The sequence below is a fragment of the Gallus gallus genome, chromosome 11 (assembly GCF_016699485.2).
Source record: "Gallus gallus isolate bGalGal1 chromosome 11, bGalGal1.mat.broiler.GRCg7b, whole genome shotgun sequence".
NCBI lineage: Eukaryota > Metazoa > Chordata > Aves > Galliformes > Phasianidae > Gallus > Gallus gallus.
This window is the reverse complement of record NC_052542.1, coordinates 7,148,851-7,172,501: the sequence shown is the minus strand read 5'-3', so window position 1 is coordinate 7,172,501 and position 23,651 is coordinate 7,148,851. Positions and strand designations below refer to the sequence as shown.

The following is a 23,651-nucleotide window of genomic DNA, read 5'->3' as shown; positions in this document are numbered from 1 at the left end:
GTCTGTGATCAGTGTATATGGTAGCTGTATTTTCAGCAAATCTGACTACTTGAAATAACATATTGTCATTCAAGAAATCTGAAACTATTAGTGGTTTCATTATTAGCTAAAGCTTTTACAATCTCTTGGGGTTTTCAGTGCTGTTACTTCAAGATAGGTCTTCTAGTATTTAGCTTTGTGTATTGTTGTACATTGTGCCGCTGTATTGTTTGGTGACTAACATGTATTTCTTACCTAGAATGCACTGCAGTTCATTAAGCAGTACTGGAAAATGCACGGTCGTCCACTGTTTGTTGTACTTATCCGTGAAGATAATATAAGGTAGAGAAAGATAAAAGCATCATTTGCAGTGCAGTTCTTTCCTAGCTACAAGATTAATGAGGTTCTGTTTAAAATTTCAGAGGGAGCAGATTCAATCCAATATTAGATATGCTGGCAGCCTTTAAAAAGGGAATTGTTGGAGGAGTGAAAGTTCATGTTGACAGAGTACAGGTATGCTGCTTTTCCTGAGTGGTATGTTCTTATCTTCTAGTATTGGTACATGTATTATTACTTCTGTTTTTCATTTAACTTATAAATATTTCACTTGGTATCATAGAATTACATACTTGGTGTCATGAAGTCACATACTAGATGACCGTTAAAGATCCCTTTCAACTCAGACGATTCTATGATGAAAATTAAGAAGTCAAGAACCAAGACATCTAGTACAGTTTTCCTTTTGTTTCAGAAGAAACTTGGGCTTATTTTAGCTTTTTCTGACGGGACTTCAAAAAGTAATAATCTTCACAGAGGTTTTTATGTTCAGAAATCTACTGAAATTACCTGAAAAAAACATCATGTCAAAAATAGAGGTTTTTGATTAGATATTCAACAGGAAAAAGGTGTTTCACATATATTAAAATTCTTAGAAGAATAAAGGCCTATTTTTTAAACATCTTTTCTGTTTGAATTAATTTTAAAGCAGCACATTGCTTCATTAAAATGTGAAAATTACTGAGTCAGGTTCTATTTTAGGTATTTATATATACTTATGCCTATTAAACAACGCCTCTTTTCGTAAGAGGGATGACAAGACCAAAGACAGAGATAAGATTTCTTATACCTTGGAACACCATGAATCTGAGGAACAGCTGGGTCATTTGTAAAATAAATATTCAGAGCTAAAATAGTATAAAGTACCTTTGCTTTCTTTCAAATATTTATGTGTTTCTAACTGGTCACGTGTAGGTCATGTAGTTTCCTGTTAGCATTTACTTATCCTATAGCAAATGCCATTATTGTCCACATAAAATCTTGCATTTTTCTAGTTTTTGTATTCTTAACTGTAACTGCAGTGACCTCCCTGCTTTGCATTTGATTAAACTGATGTATTACCAGACAAGAAATTCCTCCTACATAATGTGTCCTTATTTTAAGCACTACATTGTTACAGTCATCTGGAGGTGAATTTCCCCTTGCATACTCAATCAACTTACATAACTAGTAGTTTTAAAATATTTAAGATGATGATGGCAGTCACTGGCTTTTGCTTAATTTTTTTTAACCCATTAAGAGTAATAATGGAAGAACTATTTTTGGCTTTAATGTAACTGGGGGGGAAAAAAAAAGGCTGTATAAGATATGATGTGTTAACTTCGTAATGTGAGCTCCCTTAAATTTTTCATCTAAAGATTTACCATGGAAAATAACCAGGGTGTAGTTAAGGGGTCTGGTGCCTTGCTGCAGGTGCTCAGAGACAGCCATGTACTCTGTGGGTCAGGCATGTGCCAGAGCTAGCAGAAAGAATTGCACAGGTAAGAGTTAGAGAGGAGGAAGGATTGCTGTTAGCCTGACTGTTGTCCTGGAGTTATTTGGATTATTCTTTTGACAACAGGCCCACCGCAGGCATTTTCCCATGATTTTTGTTTGTTATTGTCACTGCTTCTGTTCTCATGCATTTGTGTATAACTGAACTGTAACCCAAAATTACAGAACAATCACATTTGAGGGCAAAATGAAGCCAGATTTGGTTAATGATACTAATATTCCAGAAGTGAAGGGCTTGTTACTTCTGTAGATCGACACAGTGAGTAGAATTATGCAGAAATCACTTCCAAAGGATTTGCTACTGAGAGAATCATTAATGTAACAGTGCTATAATTTGACTTTCTTATAGTTATATATTTGGTATAAGAGTTCTGAATGAAACATAGTAAAATATAAAAAGCCCTACAGTACTCTCTGAGTACGAATGTATAGCTGTCACATTTTGGAAACATGCTTTTTTTCATTACGGAGGAGGAGTTGGGACTTGTCTAACTTACGGTGTTTTCTTAATTCAACTATTCCAACAAATGATACGGGGAGTCTTTGTGGATTGTACTTACCTGCTTCATTTAGGTAATGTCTCAATGCACTCACATGGAATGTGTCTCAAATTGGATGAATGCTCTTTTTTCTTGTAAAATACACAAAATGTGATTTCAGTGAAAAATGTATACCCTTATCAGTTTTCTGGCTTTTTTTTTCTCTTTTCACCTTTACTGTCTGTTTCCATCATCATGATGTGTTCAAGCAGGCAAAGAATGATAACATAAGCAATGAAAGACAAGTTTTTATTTTATTTTCAATTGTCTTGCAGCTTAACAGATTGATATCTTACTGCAGACTTGTGTACAATTAAAAAGGGAATTTAAACATTCACAGTACACTCAATTTTGTTTAAGGAGAATAATCAAAACAAAAAATGCTGTAGTATAATATTTCCCGTGGAAGTATATAGATATGAAATTCATATGAATTTGGAGTGAATTATAACTGTAAGGGCTACATGAGATAAACACTAATTTTCAGGTTTGTAATAGCTGAACTTTGAGTGTGAGTCCTTGATGTCAGATATTTTCATCAGGTGGTTTTTGGGGATGGCAGAGCTGGGCATCTTTTAAGTTTTACATTGCAGTCAAAGGAACAGAAGAACCCCAGTAAAAAAGAGACAGCAGCCCTCAGAGACTTCTGCTGTTGTTTGTGAGATTTTATGAAAAAAGAGAAATACTGTGGAAGTGTAAAGATATTTGGAACTCTAGATACTCTATTTTCCAAATGGAAATCAGCAGCAGCATACTGAGAATGTGGCTCTCAGGTCAAACCACTATATATTAATGTACACGTTTGCACCCTTTTAAATTTTAACTATCATTTCTTAATTTCAGACATTAATATCTGGAGCAGTTGTGGAGCAGCTTGACTTCCTAAGAATCACTGAAGCAGAAGAGTAAGGCTATTTGTAAATATTAATGATGAAGTATTTGATAATTAAAATGTTTTCTGAAATGTGAAGAAATTAAATACTTGTTTTCTAGGGCTCCTGTATTTAAGAGTTTGGAGGAGCTGGATCTTCCAAAACATTCAAAAGTCAAGAGACAATCTAGTACTCCAAATGCTTCTGAACTTGAGCAGCAACCAGACATAAATATTAATGACTGGAAAAACAAGTCAACATATGAGATTCTGCAGAAACTTGATGTAAGAAAACTTGATAAAAATACAGTGCAACTTCACAGTCATTAAACGAGATATTATCTACTGGTGCTATTTTTAAGTGACCCACATAGATCAACACGATTAGTGCTCTGATGCAGTGTTGATAATACAGCTAGTAACATAAAATGTATGATGTGCCTCTTCATACTCATCAGAACTTTCTGGCTTGTTGTGCTCTATCTGTTGGCTTTCATTTCTCCCAGCTATCCAAATCTTCTGGTAATAAATAACCGCCTAAAATGGGATCAATTAGTCAAGCATCTTTTGAATAAGTATTTTATTTCTAGACTAATGCTCAAAAGGCTTCAGATGATACTCACTATGATAAACTGGTCATTTCTTAATGTTATCAAGGAAAAGTTCCTTTCTAGTATTTTTCCCATATCTAGAAGGAAACTGCTGTTGACCATTTCTAGATCCAGTGTTCAACAGGAAAACACAAAATATTCCCCTTGGTTCCCTAAGACATTATAAGTCTAAGACATTATAAGTATTTCAGCAGTAAATGATGGGATCCATGAGTAGAAAATTGGGTAACACTTCTGAAGCCAACTTATTTCATCTAAATTTGAACCAAGGAGAAGTCTCTGCAAGCAGCAGTGAAAATGATGCGGCATATGTAGGATATTAAATATTTGTGAGGAGGTTCTCTTAAAAATAAAATTTTACAGATGTATATACACATCTTCAATAACAACAAGGCGTTTTGGTTTCACTTAATTTTTTTAAATTTGTTCTTCTGATTTTGCTTTGCTGAAATGTGAAGGCTACTTGTGCTTATGTTGTTGCTGTTTTTTAAGGACTGCAATTGTCTAGCAAGTCAAGCGCTACTTTTGAGCATCTTACTTAAAAGAGAAGGACCGAATTTCATCACCAAGGAAGGTAAGAGCTTCTTTCATGTGAGTCTTCTGAATATTTCGGGAAGCAGCTGTCTGTTTAGTTGTAATGAACATGAATGAGGGCCATGAATACATGCAGTTGTGTAGCCGTCTTCCTTGCAACTAAAGCAATTTCAGTATTAAATGTGATGTGCAAATTCACAGTGTGGTGAGGAATGAGCTGCTAAATATATGAACTCTTGTAGATTGTCTGTACACAGTTGCTCTCTGTTTGTAACTCTGAACAAATGTATATAGAAATAGGGGATTTGATCTTGTATATAAAATTGAAACTAAAGACAAATGTGCATATTTGTTTTCATTTTAGTTTTAGGTCACAAGGTGCCAATTCAGTATATCTGAAAGATTTATTCTACTTCAGTTTTGTGTTATGGCTTTGTATTAGCTCACAAGCATTAAATTTGTGTAAATTAATTCAGAATAAGGTACTTGGACCTGTGGTTTTTGTGCTGCAAAGTTTTTGTTTGTTTGTTTCCCTGCTCCCTGCCTTCCCCCAGACTGTTTATTAGCTACCTTGGTATATATGAGTGCTTCTCAGAAAAAGAGGAACACTCTGAGTAATATTCTTTTAGGTACTCCACAAGCAGTATAACTTACCACTCCATGTTGTAGATCCCTGCTTCATAATTCATATCAGCACTACTCTATTAAGAATGTCATGGAAAACAATGTAAGATGGAGTAGAATTCATTGGACACTTCACAGTGCACTGTTGAAATACAATGTCAATCCAAAGTCATGGTCAGACTTGGAGTACCTGCAGCCTCTAAAGAAGGCTTTTCATCAGCATTACTTGTATTGGTGGACTTGGAGAATCTCTGTAGCTTTCTTCAGCCCTTAGTAGGTTTTGTGCTTCCCTTCCTTGCTCTGGGAACAACTTGAGGCAGACTTCCATCACTCCGTAAGCAACCAGCATAACCACATTTGACCACTGGTCTAAGAAGTACTGCTACACCTTGGACTGTTTAGGACTAACTAACATTTTGTACCATCTAATATGAAGCTGTAGATGGTGATAAACTTTTTAATATGCACTTTATATTAAACAGTCTGAGTCACTGGCTAAAAGTTCCTGTCCTTGTACAGCTGCAGAATACTGTAACTGACATTAAATAATCACACAATTGATAATGAATAAATCTAAAAACAAAAGCTGAAGCTCGTGTCTAAAATCATGCTGACAGGCATGAGCTATGATTTTGACAATCAAATTGCAATAGTGTTGTTATAGATGAACTTACTGTTCACCAGTAAGTGTCTGGCATGAGAAACACTGCCATTCCATCTGAGAACTTAGAATCTAGAAGCTAAATGAAGCATAAATAACGCTTCTAACATTTGATTCCTGCACAGCTGAGATGTCAGTAAACCAAGTCAGTGCGCTGTGATCAACTGTGGGCTGGCAAAAGAATGGTATCTGTTGTTCTTATGAATGTAACATCCATTATACTTCATGTCTTCCTCAAATTCTGGGCTGTCTGCTTTGATTTTAAAACAGTGCTCTTCTTATGTCTTACTTTATATTTTTTTAAGTCATGTTTCTACAACATTAATGCATAGCACTTACTTGAATGATTTGTTTGTGGCATACAGAAAATCAGCTTGGAGAGGGAGAGTAGTAATGCAATAATGTAATGTTCTGTTTGTGTGCCAAATATCCTCTGTACTTGGCAAAGGTGATAGTTTGCTTCAATAGCTGAGTGCTGTAATGCACTTAGATACCAATGCTAGTTCACAGTGCAGCTTTGGTGTCCCTTTTGCGATGACATTTCTGTAGTTATTCAGGATGGAACCACAAAACAGTGCAAAAACATCTCTTTCATAATCTCCCAGCTTCATGTCAGCTGAAAACGTCACATCCCAGCTGATGAATCAGGTAATGTCTTGTTCATGTACGAAGTTGAAAACAACTTCTGTCTTGGATATCAGCTATGGCAACCTGTATCCAAACATAACATCACTTGAATGAACCACTGTCAAGCACAAGACTTGCCTGTTGCTTTTATCTCAACTGAGAGGCAGGAGAGCATGGAGAGTATCTACTGCATCCCAGATCCAAAAGAAAATCTGCAGTTTGAGGAGGAGGTACTTTATCATGGAGATGTACTCTGATCTCCTAATGTATCTCAACAATAGGTGCTATCAAGTTTCTCTAGAGCAGGGGTAGAAAATCAAGCTGAAGTTGGCCTTTGCTTTTTGCAGAACAACTGAGTAATAGAGGATTGAATTGTATCTAAGTTATAGATGTTAATCGCAATAGGTAAGTGCTTCACTAGAGCTAATTCAGAATTAGCAGATCTCATCAATGTTACCTTGTATTAAATGAAAAAAATGTATCTCTTAAATGTGTTTTTTGTTGTTGCTGTTGTTTTGTTGTTTTGTAATTTTAATAAATGTGTTTGTAATACAGGTACTGTTGCTGAACATATTGAAAGAATCTACAGACAAGCTGGCAGCAAGAAGCTCTGGTTTGTATATTGATACCGTGTTCCTTCTGGTTTACACTATTTTTTTCCTAATATGCTTACTACAACTAAAGGTGGTTCCTTATGCACTTAGAGGAGGGGAAAAAAGGACAACTTTTCTGACAAAACTGTGTTGGTTCACTGCAGCTGAAGATCTTGTTTATAATGCTTAAAAAAAAAAAGTACTTACCATTATCTTTTAAAATAGGGAATAGTAAGCTGCTTTTCTTATGAGAACCAATGCAGATATACAGTTGTAGTTAAATTCAAGTAATGAGAAAAAATAAGAATATTAATATTCTTATTTCTTACAGAGCGTGGCAAAATAATACTAATAGCTTTCTCTCACAAGGCTGGTGATCAAATATAACTCAGTTTACGTTTGTACACATGCGGTTTGCATACTCCTCTTGAAACAATTTACTTCGAGCTTGACTTTGTCACGATACCAGCAGAAGGTCTCAGCAAGTAGGCTGGTGGTTCACACGTTGTTTATTAATCACTTTGCCTGGAAGCTTAGCAGAAATTTCATTTCATGTTATGGAAGACATGAGCTGAGCCTGTCCTGAATTCTGTTCTCCCGCTCTCTGACTGCTCCTAACAGATGAGTCTTCAAATTTAAAAACTGTTTTTCATTTTAGTTTGTTCTTGCAGTTAAAATGGGCCTTTGCCAATAATAAGATAGAACCAAAATACCTTGGTCATATTTTTTTAAGAATAAAAGCCAAAAGTATTTCTAGAAACAAAATATGTAAACTGTTTTTCATTTCTCTTCCATGATTGCCATTTGACATACATATAGGTTGGTGTTGCGCTACAGTGCTGCATTTGCACAGAAATTTTCTTCTTCTATAGCCCCACATATTACTACTTTACTGGTACATGGGAAACAGGTAAAGTGCCCAGAGGTCTGAAACAGAACTCCGTGAGATTTTTTTGGCTTATGTGTGTTTTGATATTGTCAGCTAATGCATTTCAGAAATGCTTTGCTTGTGATCTCTTAAGTGCATAGCAGTTCTTGCAGGAATCAACATCAACTGTTTGAATTTAATACTAACGCTGTACAGTGTTATGACTCATTCATCAACTCTGTTGATGAATGAGTCTTAGCAACCTCAAAGCCTGTGCTAGAAAACCTTAAATATGTGTCTACTAAATCTGTATTTTGTCAGGAAATCATTATTAAAAATATATCTTTAAATGTCAACTGGATATATGAAAAAAAAGTCTCTATACAAGCCAGTTTTAAACCAAGCAGTTTATGCAAGTCTTCTTTCCATGTGTGATATTACCTGACTGGGAAACAAAACAAAGCCTTGATGTTATGTGTTCTTTCTCCTGCAAAATTATTGTTAAGTGGCCTTAAAAGTTACTGAGGTTATCTTGCAAAATGAATATCATGTCACAAAAGAGAAGTAGGCATCTGTTGCCTATTCTGAAGATGATGCAGAGAAAAGAACAAGCTTTCTGTGGCATGTGCAGGTAGTTTAATGAGTTCTAACTAATTCATTTTTGATCCATTAACCTGTATCTTGACTAAAAAATGAAAATCCAGAGAAGATAATACAAAAATCTGATCCGAATTCCACGTTGTAAATAATGTATGTATTCAGTTGATTTTGAGATCTCTGAATGCTGTGCCAGACTTCAAAACTATACATGAATTCATTAAACTAGCTTTTGATATGTAGTGGGATTGCTCTGTTTTCTGCCCTCAGGTCTGCTGTGCGCTTCGCAGCAAGTCTTTTAGGTAAACTAGTGGACAGCCTTGCACCATCTATTACTAATGTTTTAGTTCAGGGTAAACAGGTAAGTCTTTACTTTTCAGAAATGTATTAAGGAGTGATAACAGAAAATAGAGAAATGGCTGTTTTCATTTTGAAGTTTGCTAATGCTTCTTTTAAAAGTAACCAATAGTTTTAAAATACACTGTCTGTAGGAAAAAAAAAACAGTGAAGATATATTTAATACTTGCATCTGCTATGGGCTAATAAATTTCTTTTCAGGTAATGACAATGATCTTGAAAAGGCAGTTCAGTGTTTGGATAAGGCATGTTTTGCGTAACTCCTTTGTTTTCTTATATATACTCTTTTATTTCACAAACGGAGACGGAATCAATCAGTAAAATTTGTTTTTTATAGTAGAGAACGCTGTGGCCTACAGAATCACTCTCTTTGTAATTGGGCTTAAGTCAGTTAATTTTTCACAAGGATTGACAGCTCAGAAACAGTCTTTCAGGATTTCAGGTTTCTGCTCCAAGTAGATTTTAATCATCAGTGTTTCTTCCCTTCCTGAGGAGGACTTTTTAATTTATCTGCTAGTACAAGCATTTTAATTAAGTTTATGAAGAGCTATCTCCTAGTAATGGTAGTTGAATATTATTTATTTCTATAATAAAATATGCATATATTTAACTTAATGGAATGATATGATAACAGATTTGTCCTTATTTTGTTCCATGTTGATGGCCAGATGTGTGCTTCTAGTGCTCTGTAGCTATTGAGGAAGTCTGCATGGAACATGATTTATAGTTGTTTATTTTCAAGTTTTTAACCAAACGTGTCTTAATTAAGTCCTTTTTAATAAAGATCCTTATTGCATGAGAAAAAATAGTGATACTGTGTGTTTCACTGACAATGAACAGAAAGCTTTTTGGAGGGTGTGTGCAGTTTAACAATCCAGTACAGCAACATAGTAGTCTCTTGTGATGAAGGCTGTAGCTTTTAGGATGCTCACAGAAATAAGAAAACAAAATTCAGAATTAAGTTCCTATCTTTATGTGACCTCCACAGCTGGGATGTTAGAAATGCAAAGATATCTAAACCTGCTGTACAGTCTTGATTACATGTCTGATTCTGAAGCCATAGCGGCAGACTTGCACTTTAGTTTTAATTTGGAAAAACATTCTCCATATTTTCTTTGGTCTTTATTGAATTTTGTTATTTAATATCATCCAACTAACAGTATTAACAATCGTCAAGCACTGACATTGAATTATTTTTGTACTGTAAAAAGCAGAATTAATGAAGTTTAGTTTCTGAATTGCTTCTGTGGTGCTTTTATTCCTTTCCAGTTCTTCTGAATTCTTTTCAATATACCGTAGGTGACACTTGGAGCTTTTGGCCATGAGGAAGAAGTTATTTCTAATCCCTTATCCCCGGCAGTCATTAAGAACATCATCTATGAAAAATGTCAGTTACAAGATGAAAGGGAAGCTGTAGTTCAGCAAGAACTTGTCATACATATCGGCTGGATCATCTCAAATTCACCAGAGCTTTTCAGTGGCATGCTGAAGATACGGGTTGGGTCAGTAAAGTATCTATTGCACTTACTACTGACATGGCGAGTAAACATATGCGCTTCAACAGAGATTGTTGCTACACTGAAAAAAAGATTCACGTGCGATGATGCAGCAAAATTTGTACGCTTCAGTTTTACATTTCTGGGAAGCCAGCTTAGAAATAGTGTGCCAGTACTGGGTTCACAAAAAACTGCTCTCAAATTTGCCAATCAAAAGTGTAAAGCAGAGGAGGGGCAGTATTTGTAATACCTCATTTGAAGCTTTCCTATAGCCAATACAGTAAACTGTGGGATTTTTAAATGCTCGCTACTGATCAGGTTTGGCTTCAAAACCAAAAATACCGTAGTGGGGATGTTGTTGGCAAAGGGGCTCTAAGAATTGTGCTACCTCTGGGTCACCAAGTCCTTCCAGCATCCAACAGTCAGAACATTCTTCCTGACTCAACTAAGAGTCGTGGAGGCAGTGAAGCCTTTCTCTCGCAGCTTTTGGCTCACTCAAACACTTACCTATGTATGTTTCCAGTAAGTGCTGAGCACTTAATATAGTGAGCTTATAATACAGTTTTAACAAAATCAATCTTAGGAGTCCAGTAACCATGAGAATCAAATCCCTTGGAAGCACTGTTTCAAGGTACTTAAAATACTTGTTTTCAGAGTTGCAGGACTATAGTCTACCTAAAAAAATAGCTGCTTCTTCTCTAGCATTGACTGTAATGGGAACTTCAGGTAACAAAAGTTTTCTGTTGTTCAAATGCACGTCCCAGTAAAGAATTTCCTAGAACATTCTGAGACACCTAGATAGTGTATCTGATATCTGGCAGAAAGAAGACATTGTTCAAGAGCAGTTCTCTACACAAAAACACTTAATCTGCAGTGATTGAGGCTATAATGTGATGTTGTCCTTACTACAGGCAAAATACTTCTTGACTGCTTATCAAGGTTAAGCTATACAGAGTTTAGGAACTCCAAACCTGATTCAAGTGTGAAACATCATTTACAGACTGGACTGTTCTATTTAATTCTTCGATGATGTGACCTACAAATAGTTTATGGTTGAGTGTTATCGTATTCTGTGGTATCCGTATTTACACTGCTATCTACAGTAGCTATTTTGTTCACAGTTAGGAACAGACGTGCATTTGAATAAGCACTTCTTTGAAGACAGCAGGTCCTAGTCTGAGATTCACGGAATTATTGAAAATGGTTTAAGATTAGAATTTACCTATCCATATTTTTGATAGGGAAAACATGGCATTTCAGCACTGAAGTTGTAAACTAGCAGCCTTATTTTCTAGAGTATTTAGTATTACTTTTATATAAAACCAAAAACTTTGTCACTTGTTTTACATTTAACTGGAAGTATATCTGTTCTTTTGCACTTAAATACTTTTCTGTAGCCTTTACAAATCCATGTTAATCTTCTTCCCCGTTCTCATCAGCTGCAGCTTATCCTTTTTGCAGTCTTTTTTTTTTCTTCCAAGGTTAATTCTGGAGATTCAATTTCCTTTATTCCAGTGTTATCACCCACTTCAGTGAGCAAAATTAACCTTCTCACAGAAGGAGCATTCCAGTTTGATAATGATTTGATTTAGTGTCTTGTTATTGATTTGTTTTCAGTGTTTCGTGTTGAAATATATCAAGTGCCTGACAGTCCTATTACTGTAAAACCTTCCAATCAACTGACTTCTGCCCACCCTTATTTGTGAAGAGTTCAGTAAGAGGCCCACTCTTCTCATTGCTATGTCACATAGACCACTGCAAACAGAAAAGAGCAGTGAACAACTTGCACGCAGATACAGTTGCATTAACAGTTAAAAAAAAAAAAAGAAAAGAATCAAAGCCAGTTTTGCTTGTTAATCTTAGTAACGAGAAAGATGCTTATTCACACAGTAAAGTAAATAAAATATATGTTCTGGATAATGCATGCCCATGAAGCCTAATAATACACTGTATCTTGTACCTTCAATGAATAATCCTAGAAACTACAAATGTAAAGCAAGGTTGAATTAGTTGGCCTGACATCTCAGAAGTCTCTGAAGCTACTAAGAATCCTTCAGTCCAAAAGACCATGACCTGATTTAGGGAAACAATTATCTCCTTTCTAGGTAAAGTAATAAAATACCTGTCAAATGTGGCTATATTGGTGACAAGGTAAACCTTTTAGGAATACTTCACATTTTCTCTGATAGAGAGTAAACAGCTCTTCAACGTATCGTAGACTTGATAAGGTGTTAGATGATGGACTACTTGAAGAAAAACTAGTTATGTTTCTTTTCTCTTTTGTTTGTAATAACTACTTGAACTGAAACAGTGTGGATGGTAAGTGAATGAGGTCCATGTTCAGTTATCCTGCTTCATATGTATTAGTTCATCTTTTATACTATATTAGAAGCTACAGCATTATTTTTATTTGTAGAATTAAAATCATCCTTTTCTCTTTAATAATTTGCCAAGTCTTGCTCCCCAGTCCCTAGAGCTGAAAAATCTTCACCGTTTCCATGTTTTTATTTAATCAAATCTTTCTTGAAAAGGGAATAGTAAAAGAATGGAATGTGATGGACAGGAAAAAGGAATTTCAAAGGCTAAAGCTATTAAGAAGCCCTGAAATCTTTTCAAATGCAAAACTACTGAGTTTCGTTTTTCTTAAAAATACCAGCAAAACACACATACTGCCAAAAGCACACTTTTCAGTAGGAATTTCAACATCCAAAGTTAAGTAAATGTTGGTCTTAATGCATGTGCATTAGTGAGTACATAGGTGAGTATGTGGTGAAAGGGTTGGAGAAGTGTGCTTCACAAGCCATGTCTAAAAATCTATTTGTTATCTCTTTCAGTTTATATTATATTGCAAACAAATGAAAAAATCTACAAAACAGTACAAGCAGCAGTGTGTTCGATGCTATATTAACGTCCTGACAGTGAAATAATACTATCAGGATCACGTGGGATTTTCTTGAGGTAGTCTGCTAGACTAAATCTTCCTGCTTGGAAACTTCACATTTAATTAATGAATGCTTTCCTCCCTTCACTTCAGATGGATTATCCATGCCATGAAGTATGAACTGAAATTCCGTGCTGGGGATATGCCAGCCAAGGACTTGTACCAGATGTCCCCTAGTGAAGTGAAGCAGCTCTTGTTGGATATTCTTCAGCCACAGCAGCAGGGGAGGTAATGAGATGTGTGGATTTGTGGCAGCTGTTCTCATTCATAAAAGACCATTCAAGTAATTTGCGTTTCTGAAATACCTGTCCATTTAAGAGGTATACTCAACTATCTGCAATCAGTAATCGATTTATTTAAAGAGAGGTAGCCAGGATGCACTTCTTCATTTTCTCAGCTGTATCCAAGTTCTACAATTGTTCCTTTTACATTACAGCTTCCTTTTTCACCTCTATCCTTTTGGAAGCCTTACGTTATAGTAATTATCTATATACTTTGGCAGTACTGTGAAGCATTATATTCCTTGATGCCCGCATTAAGGGACAGGTGCCAAAATTACTCAATACTATCTACTTAAGTAACTTGTAAGAACAGCACGTATGCTGTTCAGTGCCCTTTCTTCTAGCTTATTGTATGAATTATGATTTTTTTCTACAACACTTGAAAGGTTCTGCTTCCTGAAACTTGTGATCTTTTCTCCAAGCTGTAACTGTTGCCAAAAAGTGCATTGGTGTGCAAGAAAACAAGCTATAATTACAATACTTCCACTTAGCTCTATTAAAGATTAAAGCCAGTAGTCCTCCCATAGACTTTAATTTCTAGTTAAGTTTAATTTAACTTTGGCACATAATACTGCTGTTAATTCTTGTAGTTCTTCACCAAGTGGATTTTATTCCCTCTGCAGAGCCTAACTTCCCAAGAAGCACAATGTATGCTGCATATGCATCATAGAAGGCATTTACTATCACTGCTTACCTTATGGCTTACACCATAGAACATGTCCTTGTTCTGAATTTGAAACGTTTTTTTCCCTGCAATTATTAATTTCCTTTGTCCACAGAGGCTGGCTTAACAGACGACAAATAGATGGTTCTCTCAATCGAACTCCTGCTGGATTCTATGACAGGGTGTGGCAAATCTTGGAGAGAACTCCAAATGGTTTAATAGTAGCGGGGAGATTTTTACCACAGGTAAAACGTGCAGAGATGTTCAATTATTTCTGCTCTACCTTACTATTAATGGAGAATTATTTTATTGTTAATATTTAATTGTATGTTGCCATACACAGTACACTTTACTGGGTAAAATACAATTAGAATAGAATGGAAGTCACTTACTTTAAAACACATCTGTAGGATCATAAGACTAAAACGCCCTTTCCAGAGCTGTGTTGCTATGGGCTCTTGAAATATGCTTTCTTTTTGATGGCTGTGTATTACTTACTCAGCAAGCAAACAGCCTATATTGGGGGGTGTGGAGGAGTGATTTAATGTAGATGATCTTTACTCAGTAGAAGTATATCTTATTTTTCAGCAACCAACCTTATCGGATATGACGATGTACGAAATGAATTTTTCCCTCCTCGTTGAAGATATGCTGCAAAATATTGACCAGCCAGAATACAGGCAAATTATTGTAGAGGTCTGTGGTCTAATAATGAAGGAAATTTTGTCATGTGCATGAGTTTGTTACAACACAAAAAAAAAAAAAAGAAAGAAATAATTTTAAAACTGCTCAAATATTTATAGAAATAGCATTTTAAATACAAACACAAATTTTTATATTTCAGTGCCTTCTCCATGGATTGCTTTGTGATTAAACGGGTTACTGCCAGCATGCTCAGAATACACTGAGTCTGTGATGTTTTTCTTTCTTAGCAAATAGATAGATAGATATTAAGTGCAATGCCAATACATGTAGGTCAGAGGATGCAAAAGCTATTAAGACATCTAATTCCATTAAGTCCTTAGCCTGTGCCTTTTCCCACCGTGTTTTCAGGTCTAGGGAAAAACTTGTTATAAAGCATGAGTTTGCCCTGTCATAGATTTTTCTTTCCCATATTGCTGAGGCTGTCTAATAAGTTGCCTTGTGTTACTGACTCAACTAACTTTCAATCTTCCTATGTTCCAGCAAAAGTCTCCTATATGAAGCAAAAGGCTTCCTTAAATTCCTTTTCTTACCAATGCAGCTAATAACGGATACTTTTTGGACAGATCAAGAGCATATGTACCTTTGGTAACTGACACCTGTGCTGTCAGCTGTGTGTTCATTGTCAGTTCCCACGTCTATGTCTCTGGTGCCTGTGAGTTTTTTGCACAGAAAGATAATTTAAATCCTTCTCGGTTCTGGCTAACAGCTGCTGGTCATGCTGCTTGCTGGAACATGTCCACTTTTTGCTAAAAGATAACGCAGTTATCAAACAAAAGACAGTCAGTATAGATTCTTGCTGCCTACTTCTGCAAGTCACCTGTCATGTTCATCTTCCTATTTAAACCTTTGAGTTATAGGGAATGTAAATTCTCTAGAACTAATGCTTTTTACATGTTGGCTTTACTTTTTATGAACTTGCTTGTAGTGCAATTATACCATATGTAATTATACATCAAATGCTAAGTTTCAGTATGTACTGCTTTTCACTGTTTCTGCTGCTTGAGCCACTGCTATTTGTAGTTGCTCACTGGAATGAATAATCTGGAAAATAACTTCCGTGCCTCCCTAAGTTAGATGTTGATGTCAGTCATTTATGTTTTGTCCTTAACTAGATAGCCACCTGAAATAGTAACCTTTTATGAAAGCCTTCTTTTTCAGTGATTCTTTCATCCAACGTCAGTAATTCTTATTTCAGGGCTATTACTTGTGCCACTACTAAGTTTCTTCCATCTTGAAACAAATAGGTGTGATTGTTTACGGTGCTTATGGAACCTGCACTTAAACAAATTAAATTTAAGTCTTTTTCTGCCTTACAGTTGCTGATGGTTATATCTGTTATTTTGGAGAGAAATCCAGAGCTAGAATTCCAGGACAAAGTAGACTTGGACAAAGTGGTACAAGAAGCATTTCATGACTTTCAGAAAGATCACAACAGGCCAAAGGGAGCTGAACACCAAGTAAGTAAAACACAATTTACTATTCTACCTGAAGTTAGCTGTAATTGTTAGTTCTGCGTGTGTGTTAATGCTGCATAAATCTGCCAAAAGCAGAGGTAAAACGTGCACTTTAAGTTGTGAATTCATATCCATGTGGTAAGGGGATCACAGCGTTAGCCAGCTCTGAAGTGGGTAAAGCTGAAACAGAATATTCATTACAAGAGGAAAGAGTTAATTGCAGAACAAAACTAGAACAGAAAAGAGTTAAGAACGAGAGAAACTTGTAAAAAAATAAAAACCTATTGGTCAGCAAACATGAACCTAGAATCATATGTGCACAGATATGGAGGAAGACGTAGTGACCAAAGAAATCACTGATGGTATTAAAGGAAGAACCTTTAAAGGTTTTAAGCTTTAGGGACCTCTAAATATTCTCATTGGTGCTTCAAAGCTCTGAAATTCTATAATAAAGATAGGTTGCTTTGACTGTTTGTTTGAAGAAAGAAATGAGTAAAAGTAGTGGGACAAGCAGCCCTGCTGCTGTGGATGATCGTACTTGCTCACTCTGGCACTGCTGTGCACAATGTATTCAGAAGTATCTGTGATTGCCTGGAGAGTTCTATTGATTTATAACATTGATATGCAAAAGCAGTTCCTGTTGCTGAGTTACTCTCTTTAGAGGTGAATTAGGATATGGTCCTCTACTATTTTCCTCTAAAGTTTTAAGATTCTGATTTTGTCTGAATGATGTTCTTCCATTAAACTGATCTGCAAACATTTTGAACATTTTTCCATTTTAACATGCAATAAATGTCACAGGTGTTTACTCCGGTAATTTCAAACATACCCTAAAACTGTGGAAGGTCTAATATTTTCACCATACGATCTCAGCTATTTAATAAAGTAATTGGAAAGTAACACATTTCCTGAATTAGAAATGAACCTTTATTAAAACAGCCAATACATAATTGGAGAATAAGCAGCTGTTTTAACATCATTAACTGAGCCAGACAGGTGTTCGGTGAAGCAGATCTATTTGCAGATCTTATCTGATTGAGTACATGTGCTACCCTCATTTGCTTCTTAGATTTTATTTTTAAATAAATAGCGTCAGCGTCTCTACGCGTGCACCAAAGGACCTGGTTAAGAACAGTATTGTGGTAGCACAGTGTTACCACGTAGTAATCAACTGTCTGCGTGCTTTAAGAGAGCGGTTTTGTCATCTATTACATTGAAAAAATATGAAAAAGGCACTATCGGTCCAGCACTGAAAAATTCAGTGAAGAAATATATGCAGTATGTTTTATGAATCCCTTCTCCACATGTTCAGATTAAGTAAATGTAAAAATCGTTTTCAGAAAATCGATTAGAAGTGTGCTATAGCTTTAGAGTTTATAACTCATCTGCATTTCTAGCCTGCATTTCCACCTGTTCACCTGTGTTTGTCTGCTTTTCATAATCAGCATTTCACAGAAGGATCTTTTCCCTGTCCTGCAGGATGACATGACTGCGTTCTACAACACTCATCCAGTTGGAAAAAAGGGAACATGCAGCTACTTGAGTAAGGCTGTGATCAGCTTATTGCTAGAAGGTGATGTGAAAACAAGCAACGATGATCCTTGTACTATTAGCTAAAGCTTCAAGCACGGTGTAGTAATTGTTGCTTTATTCAGTGTTAAACATATTTTCAGGCATGCGTTAAAATACTGTTTTGAAAAGTAACCCTGGTTAGTAACACAAATACATACCGTCCTTTGCTGAAAGAAGTGCCATTAGAGACACAAAGTGCCCCTTACCTTTCATTTCTCAACTATGCAGCATGAAAGCGTACTGAAAGCACACGACATTTGACTAAGTTGAAGGGCATTGTACCTGTGATCTTAAACTGTGCATTTACCGTAGCTGGTATCTTAGAGATATATAATGTAAGATTCTGCTTTTATACCTCTATTTATTTATAATTACAAAGGAGTTCATTGTAAATTCTAAATGAAATTCACAAAACACTGTAATTAACAATTGCATAACAAACTGCAACTATATAAAACCACGATTAACTGTTTTTTCCTGATTCTGCACACAAAATGGAGGTGAATAAAATAATTGCAAGTGATTTATATTCTTGAAAAAAATCATCTCTTCCATTCTCAGCACAAATTTTGCTGTCTGGGTTTTAATTTTCAACTTGATAACTTGATACGCAGGTTTCACTGCAACAGAATGACCTTTTTGCATCTCCAGCAATAAACATGACTACTTTCCTAGTTGTTTAAATATCTGCATAAAGGGAAACGTGATAATAAGAGGAAAAAATTGTTTGGTGTTTTATAGCTTTTTTTTTTTTTTAAGAAAGCAAGCAGGGAAATGTATTTCAAATGAACAATAGTGACAGAAACTCTAAATGAGCTAGCAGTGCATGAAGGACTTCCAAATAAATTTTTCTGTCTCCAAAATGTGTGAAAATACTATATGCTAAATGCTTTATTTTGATAAAAGTTAAAATATATCAAATGCTTGTAAAAAAAAAAAAATAAATTAATAAAAATACTTTAGAGTGACGCACAGACTCCCATTGACTTTAGTGGCAGCCTTCTGCTGTGCTGCTGGAATACATTTATCAATCAGTGATTGGGGAAGTAAAGGAAAAGGCAGCAGAAACACTTGTTAGTGATTGCTCGATATGCAGTGCTGTGTTGACAGATTAAGTATTGCGTAACAGCAATTTAACAGATCCTCACATTTTTATTTACTTTCAGATCAGTAGTGTTTTAGGAGTTGATTGGGTACAACAACTTGTACCTGCTGAGCTTGGTTTTGTGTGGTTTTTACCTGTAAAATTACCTGTAAAGCTACAGCTGGCCCCAGATCGGTGACTACATAGGTAGCAAGCATGCATCTTCCTAGGATATTTTAGAAAACATGCTGTTTTACACAAGTCCCCTATTTCTGGCATTCTCTTTGAGAGATCACAAGACATGGTGGAAAATTATAGTCATTTTCCACATATTTCCTCAAAAGCATTTTTAATGCTATTTATGATGCACTGTTTGGCCTCCAAACACTAATGCAAGACAAACATGAACACTTACCAAATGTAGAAACAGGAATAGTGTCTTTTATGTGATTTTACTCACAGTGACATAAGCCCCCATAAGTCCCCATTGCACATATTCTTCACGGACTTGAAACACTCTTTTGTAGCTCTTCTAATGAGTGTAACACTAGGATACTTTTGGTGTTATTTTCAGGATGAATTCTGTTCCGGCATGCCCTAAAGCCAGAAGGAAAAAAAAACACAGCATAGAAATGATATTTGGAGCAGATGTAAAAAATCCTAAAGAAGATTGCTAAAGTAAATCAAGTACACTTTCCATTCCAGTTTGAAGCTGTGGCATAGCTTCTTCAGAAATTAGCAGTCACTCGGCTCAGTTCAGAAGATTATTTGCCTTGCTATTCCAGGTGTTATGATCAGAGCGCAGACAAGACCCAGCTGATAGCTGCAGAGCTTAGGCAAAAAAGGTACTTAATTTTTTCATGGCTTGTGTAAACAAATATTGGAACTATATAGTATATAGCACAGAATGCCAAAGCTTCTTGCAAATTTTCTTTTGAACGTTCAAATTGTGAGACTTAATCCTCCTAAGTTATTTTTCTCAGAAAACTGTACTTATAAAAAGAATTGATAGCAAGAGGTATCAGAATGTGAAAACATACCATAGTATTTGTCTGAAATTGGTTTCTGAAACTTGCTTCTTATTCAGACTTGGCCTTTAGACTTTCCTGTCTTCTCTGGCATTAGTCAAGACCAAAGGAGAAAGCTTGCTAACTCTTGTAAAATTCAGCTTTCTTTACAATGCAGGTTTTCAGATCCTGTGTGCCAGCTTCCATATCAATTGCGTGACTTCACATGGGCTTTGGGTCAAGCCTCAGGTGACAAAATGAATTTACTTTTTATGAATACATTTTTTTTCATATCGTTATCTGGCCCCCGGTACTGGAGTATTCCTTACCTTGGAGATCAGATTAATAGTATATACTCGTAGGAACTCATTTTGTATCTTGAAGCCTTTAGGTTACACATCCCATTGCAGGCTAAAGAATTATCTGATTACAATTTCAAGTCTTCTACTGCAGTTGACCTTCTAATTTGCTTTAAACACTTTTATTTCAGAACTCATGGAAAAATACCTTGCATATCACTGAATATAAATAACAGAGGTTAAGAGCCATCTAGAAAGTAAGTGCTTTGTGGCAAACTGACACATTCTCTCACATACACAGTGCACCATCACTACCCTAACTACAGTGCAATTTGCAATTAGAAGCAGAGAAGCCTTAGTAGACAGCAATAGTTTATTAAAATTAATGTAACCTGCCCAAAAATGGGGAAAGCATAGGTAAATATTTATAGCTGACATGCCAGATATCTCTTTCACTCTATCATCATATATTATTATTTAGTTTGTATCTAGAAGGCCTGTTATATACTGGAACCCTGTTCTGTACCCAGCTTCAATAACAGAAATTATGTCTTCAAAAATATTTTGCAGTTCCATTTGTGTGAGAATGCTACATGTTAATATTTCACCGAAGAGATGAGATAGAAGACATCTCATCTCGTTCTCATTACTTAGAAATGAAATCAGCTATGCCTTCACTGGCAACAGCACAATCACTAAGTGTTTGATAGCAATGTTAAGAGATTGAAAGGAAGCCTCAAATTTCCATGGAATAATTCTAGAATCAGTGCTCTGAATTCCAGTACAATCTTAGAAAGATAATTCCTGCATTCATTTCATTGGCAAGATGCAGTGCATTTCATTTGCATCCCAGTCAGGGATCTGTTGAGGCCATACATCTGTTTTATTCAGAGCTTCTTAGGAGAAGATTTAAAATCAATTTTAGACTTCAGAAAAACAGCCTTGTAGATAAAGAAACCACTCCATACTGCCTCGCTGACAACTGCAACATTTCAAGACTTAGCAGCCCTGTATTCCCAACTTTCACTGAAGTCAACAGCTTTGGTCAAAGAGTCAAAAAAAAATGATACAAATCTTAGAAAGCTTGGTCTTTTAAGCCTACATGCCTCAAGGACTGTGCATGTTGTGGTTTGCACCACAGACCTCAATTTCAGATACTGTCTTTATACAGTCCTTAACACACAATACATGTAAGATTAGTAACACAGATTTAATTAAGACTACTCTTGAATAAAAATCTGTCTGTATTAAACTATTAGTGGGATTAAGGCTTACATAGCAGTCTTAGTAGAATAACTGCCCTTTAATGTAGAAGTCTAATATGAGATGATAATATTTGGAATTATTTTACAAATTTTCATTAAAAAACCTGTCATGAAGTTACAATCAAGACATGAGCATTGCTGCATTACTAAGCTAATTTTATTAGAGCGTACACTGCCAGCAAGTGAAAATAATTTGTAGAGGATTTTCAAATGCATTCAGTTAAATTCTTGATGCTGTTCTCTGTAATACCAACGGTCAGGTTTCCATCAGCTTCTGTGTGAATAACAGGGAACAACTCTCTTGGCATTACTCATTTTCTTTTCTTAGGGTTGCGACTGACTTCTGTGACCCTATGCAAGTCTCAGCCGTGTGCTGTCCAGCTGTTAAAATGCTTATACAATTATCTGCTTGAGGCTGTTGGCTCAAATGTGTAGTTTGTTAAACAACACTCTACAAGGAGTTAGAAAAACAAAATTGCATTAGAGACTCGGTGTGTCTTTTACAGAAAAGCTCAAATGTGGTTTGATCCAATCTGCAATGCTGCAGACTGGGAGATGGCCTGTGAAGTTTTGTACTGACAGACCTAGATAAAATTTTAGAAGAGAAAAATCTGAGCAACTGCAGCTGTCTGGCATTCCCCATTATCCAGTTTCCATGGATACAAGCATTAGAAATTTTGAAGTGAGTATTATTTTTAAAATCACCCTCTCTCCCAAAAGTCCTGGTGACAGAAGATGTGTTAGAAATCTTGAACCTCTTGGGTTGAAAGCCCAGCTACATTTGCAACATTGGTAAAATGAAGGTTATGAAAGAGGATAAATATAGCCAACATTTTCCCTTTTGTTTTAGGTCAGAAAGACTAAGAAAAGGAGAAAAATCGTAATACTTACAGGAAAATTGGTTTCAAGTTACATAGATTATCTTGCAACCACAAAAAGAAAACCAAAAAAAAAAAAAAAAAATCCACAAAAGAACAAAGCTAGCCTTCTGTCTGGGAAAAACAAACACACCAATGAAGCAAAACCACAACAGAGAAAGCAAATGGGCTTTTTGGACAGCTGTATATGGTACGTCTTGGCCCATTTCTGGTGACCCCAGAATACAATACTCTAAGACAAATTCTGAATAAAACTAGATCATTTTATTAAACAAACAATATTGGATAGGAAAACAAAAACAAGATTCAAACCAATCAAATGAAACACAAAGTAAGACAGTGTGCTGCCAATGCATAAGGAAGAAATCTTTATAATTCATATGCCTACATGACTCATTGGAAATACTTACCACAGTGAAGTAAATAATAGGAGTAAGCAAAAAATGGCTGCAAGCAGGTAACTTCTGAAGACAAAGGAGAATGAAAATCTGAAAGAGGAGGCGTACTCTTGAAGGTAAACTTCATTACAAGCTTTGTTAACTGTTATTTGTTTTTTGCGTACAAGGAAGTTTCATTTGAAACCGCTCATTATTCTTTCAGTACCATTGCATAACCAGACCTAACGCCTTCTTTTTGTGATAAGAAAAACAATGTAATTCAGCTTTCTCAAAATGTGGGAAAACATGACTAAATGCAAGGAAGGAAGGTTTGGGTTTTTCTACTCAGACACTCTTCTCGGAGATTAAAAAATGCTGCAAAGTTATCCAAGAGAGATATCTTTGCTAATTTACTCTGAAATTCATTTCAAACTACAATAGATTTTTCATTATAGATATACCAATTACTAATTGCACTGAGAAGAGCTGATGAGCTCGTAAGATGCTTCATGACAGGAGAGTTGCTAACTCCAAAGTGACTTACAATTTGTAATTCAGAAATTCAAAGCCCACGTCCAGTAGCCAGCCAAACCCACGGCTCTTATAAACTCTCCAAATAAATGATTGGTCTTAGAATCTTACACCAATTTCCTTCATACTACATAAATGGAGTACTTATACTGTAGTGGCTTCAGATTTTTATTTATTTATTTTTACTTCACTCAAAGTTAGAAACACTTCAAGTAATCGCCCCTCCTGCATTTTCTACCCTAAGGCACTTGGTGAGAATTCCACTGAACACTCTCTTTGGCCTCACCCTGCCTGTTATTTAAGGGTAATTTCCCCTGCAAATACGAATAACTGCCATTTTCGTGTTGAAAATGAGGTATACTACTTGTTTTTTTTCAAGCCTGCTCCCTTTCCCACCATTCAGACT

The 23,651-nt window shown here is 35.8% G+C and overlaps 1 protein-coding gene across 8 annotated transcripts in view; it reads left to right on the top strand.

The window, feature by feature from the left end:
• The window catches only part of PHKB (phosphorylase kinase regulatory subunit beta), a 71,145-nt gene extending 52,375 nt beyond the window's left edge, over positions 1–18,770 (top strand). For 6 of the 8 annotated variants that reach the window (XM_015292390.4, XM_046899442.1, XM_046899440.1 and 3 more), the window contains 13 exons: positions 239–321; positions 402–492; positions 3,192–3,253; positions 3,342–3,504; positions 4,323–4,404; positions 6,832–6,889; positions 7,689–7,779; positions 9,991–10,193; positions 13,222–13,356; positions 14,189–14,318; positions 14,662–14,769; positions 16,095–16,235; positions 17,712–18,770. In XM_015292390.4, coding sequence (XP_015147876.1) covers positions 239–321; positions 402–492; positions 3,192–3,253; positions 3,342–3,504; positions 4,323–4,404; positions 6,832–6,889; positions 7,689–7,779; positions 9,991–10,193; positions 13,222–13,356; positions 14,189–14,318; positions 14,662–14,769; positions 16,095–16,235; positions 17,712–17,849 — 1,485 coding nt within the window. In that variant the 3' untranslated portion in view covers positions 17,850–18,770. Of the gene's footprint in view, positions 1–238; positions 322–401; positions 493–3,191; positions 3,254–3,341; positions 3,505–4,322; positions 4,405–6,831; positions 6,890–7,688; positions 7,780–8,604; positions 8,696–9,990; positions 10,194–13,221; positions 13,357–14,188; positions 14,319–14,661; positions 14,770–16,094; positions 16,236–17,711 lie in introns of all 8 variants that reach the window. The other 2 variants (XM_015292391.4, NM_001007831.2) reach the window with 1 other exon arrangement.
• Positions 18,771–23,651: the final 4,881 nt, after the last annotated feature.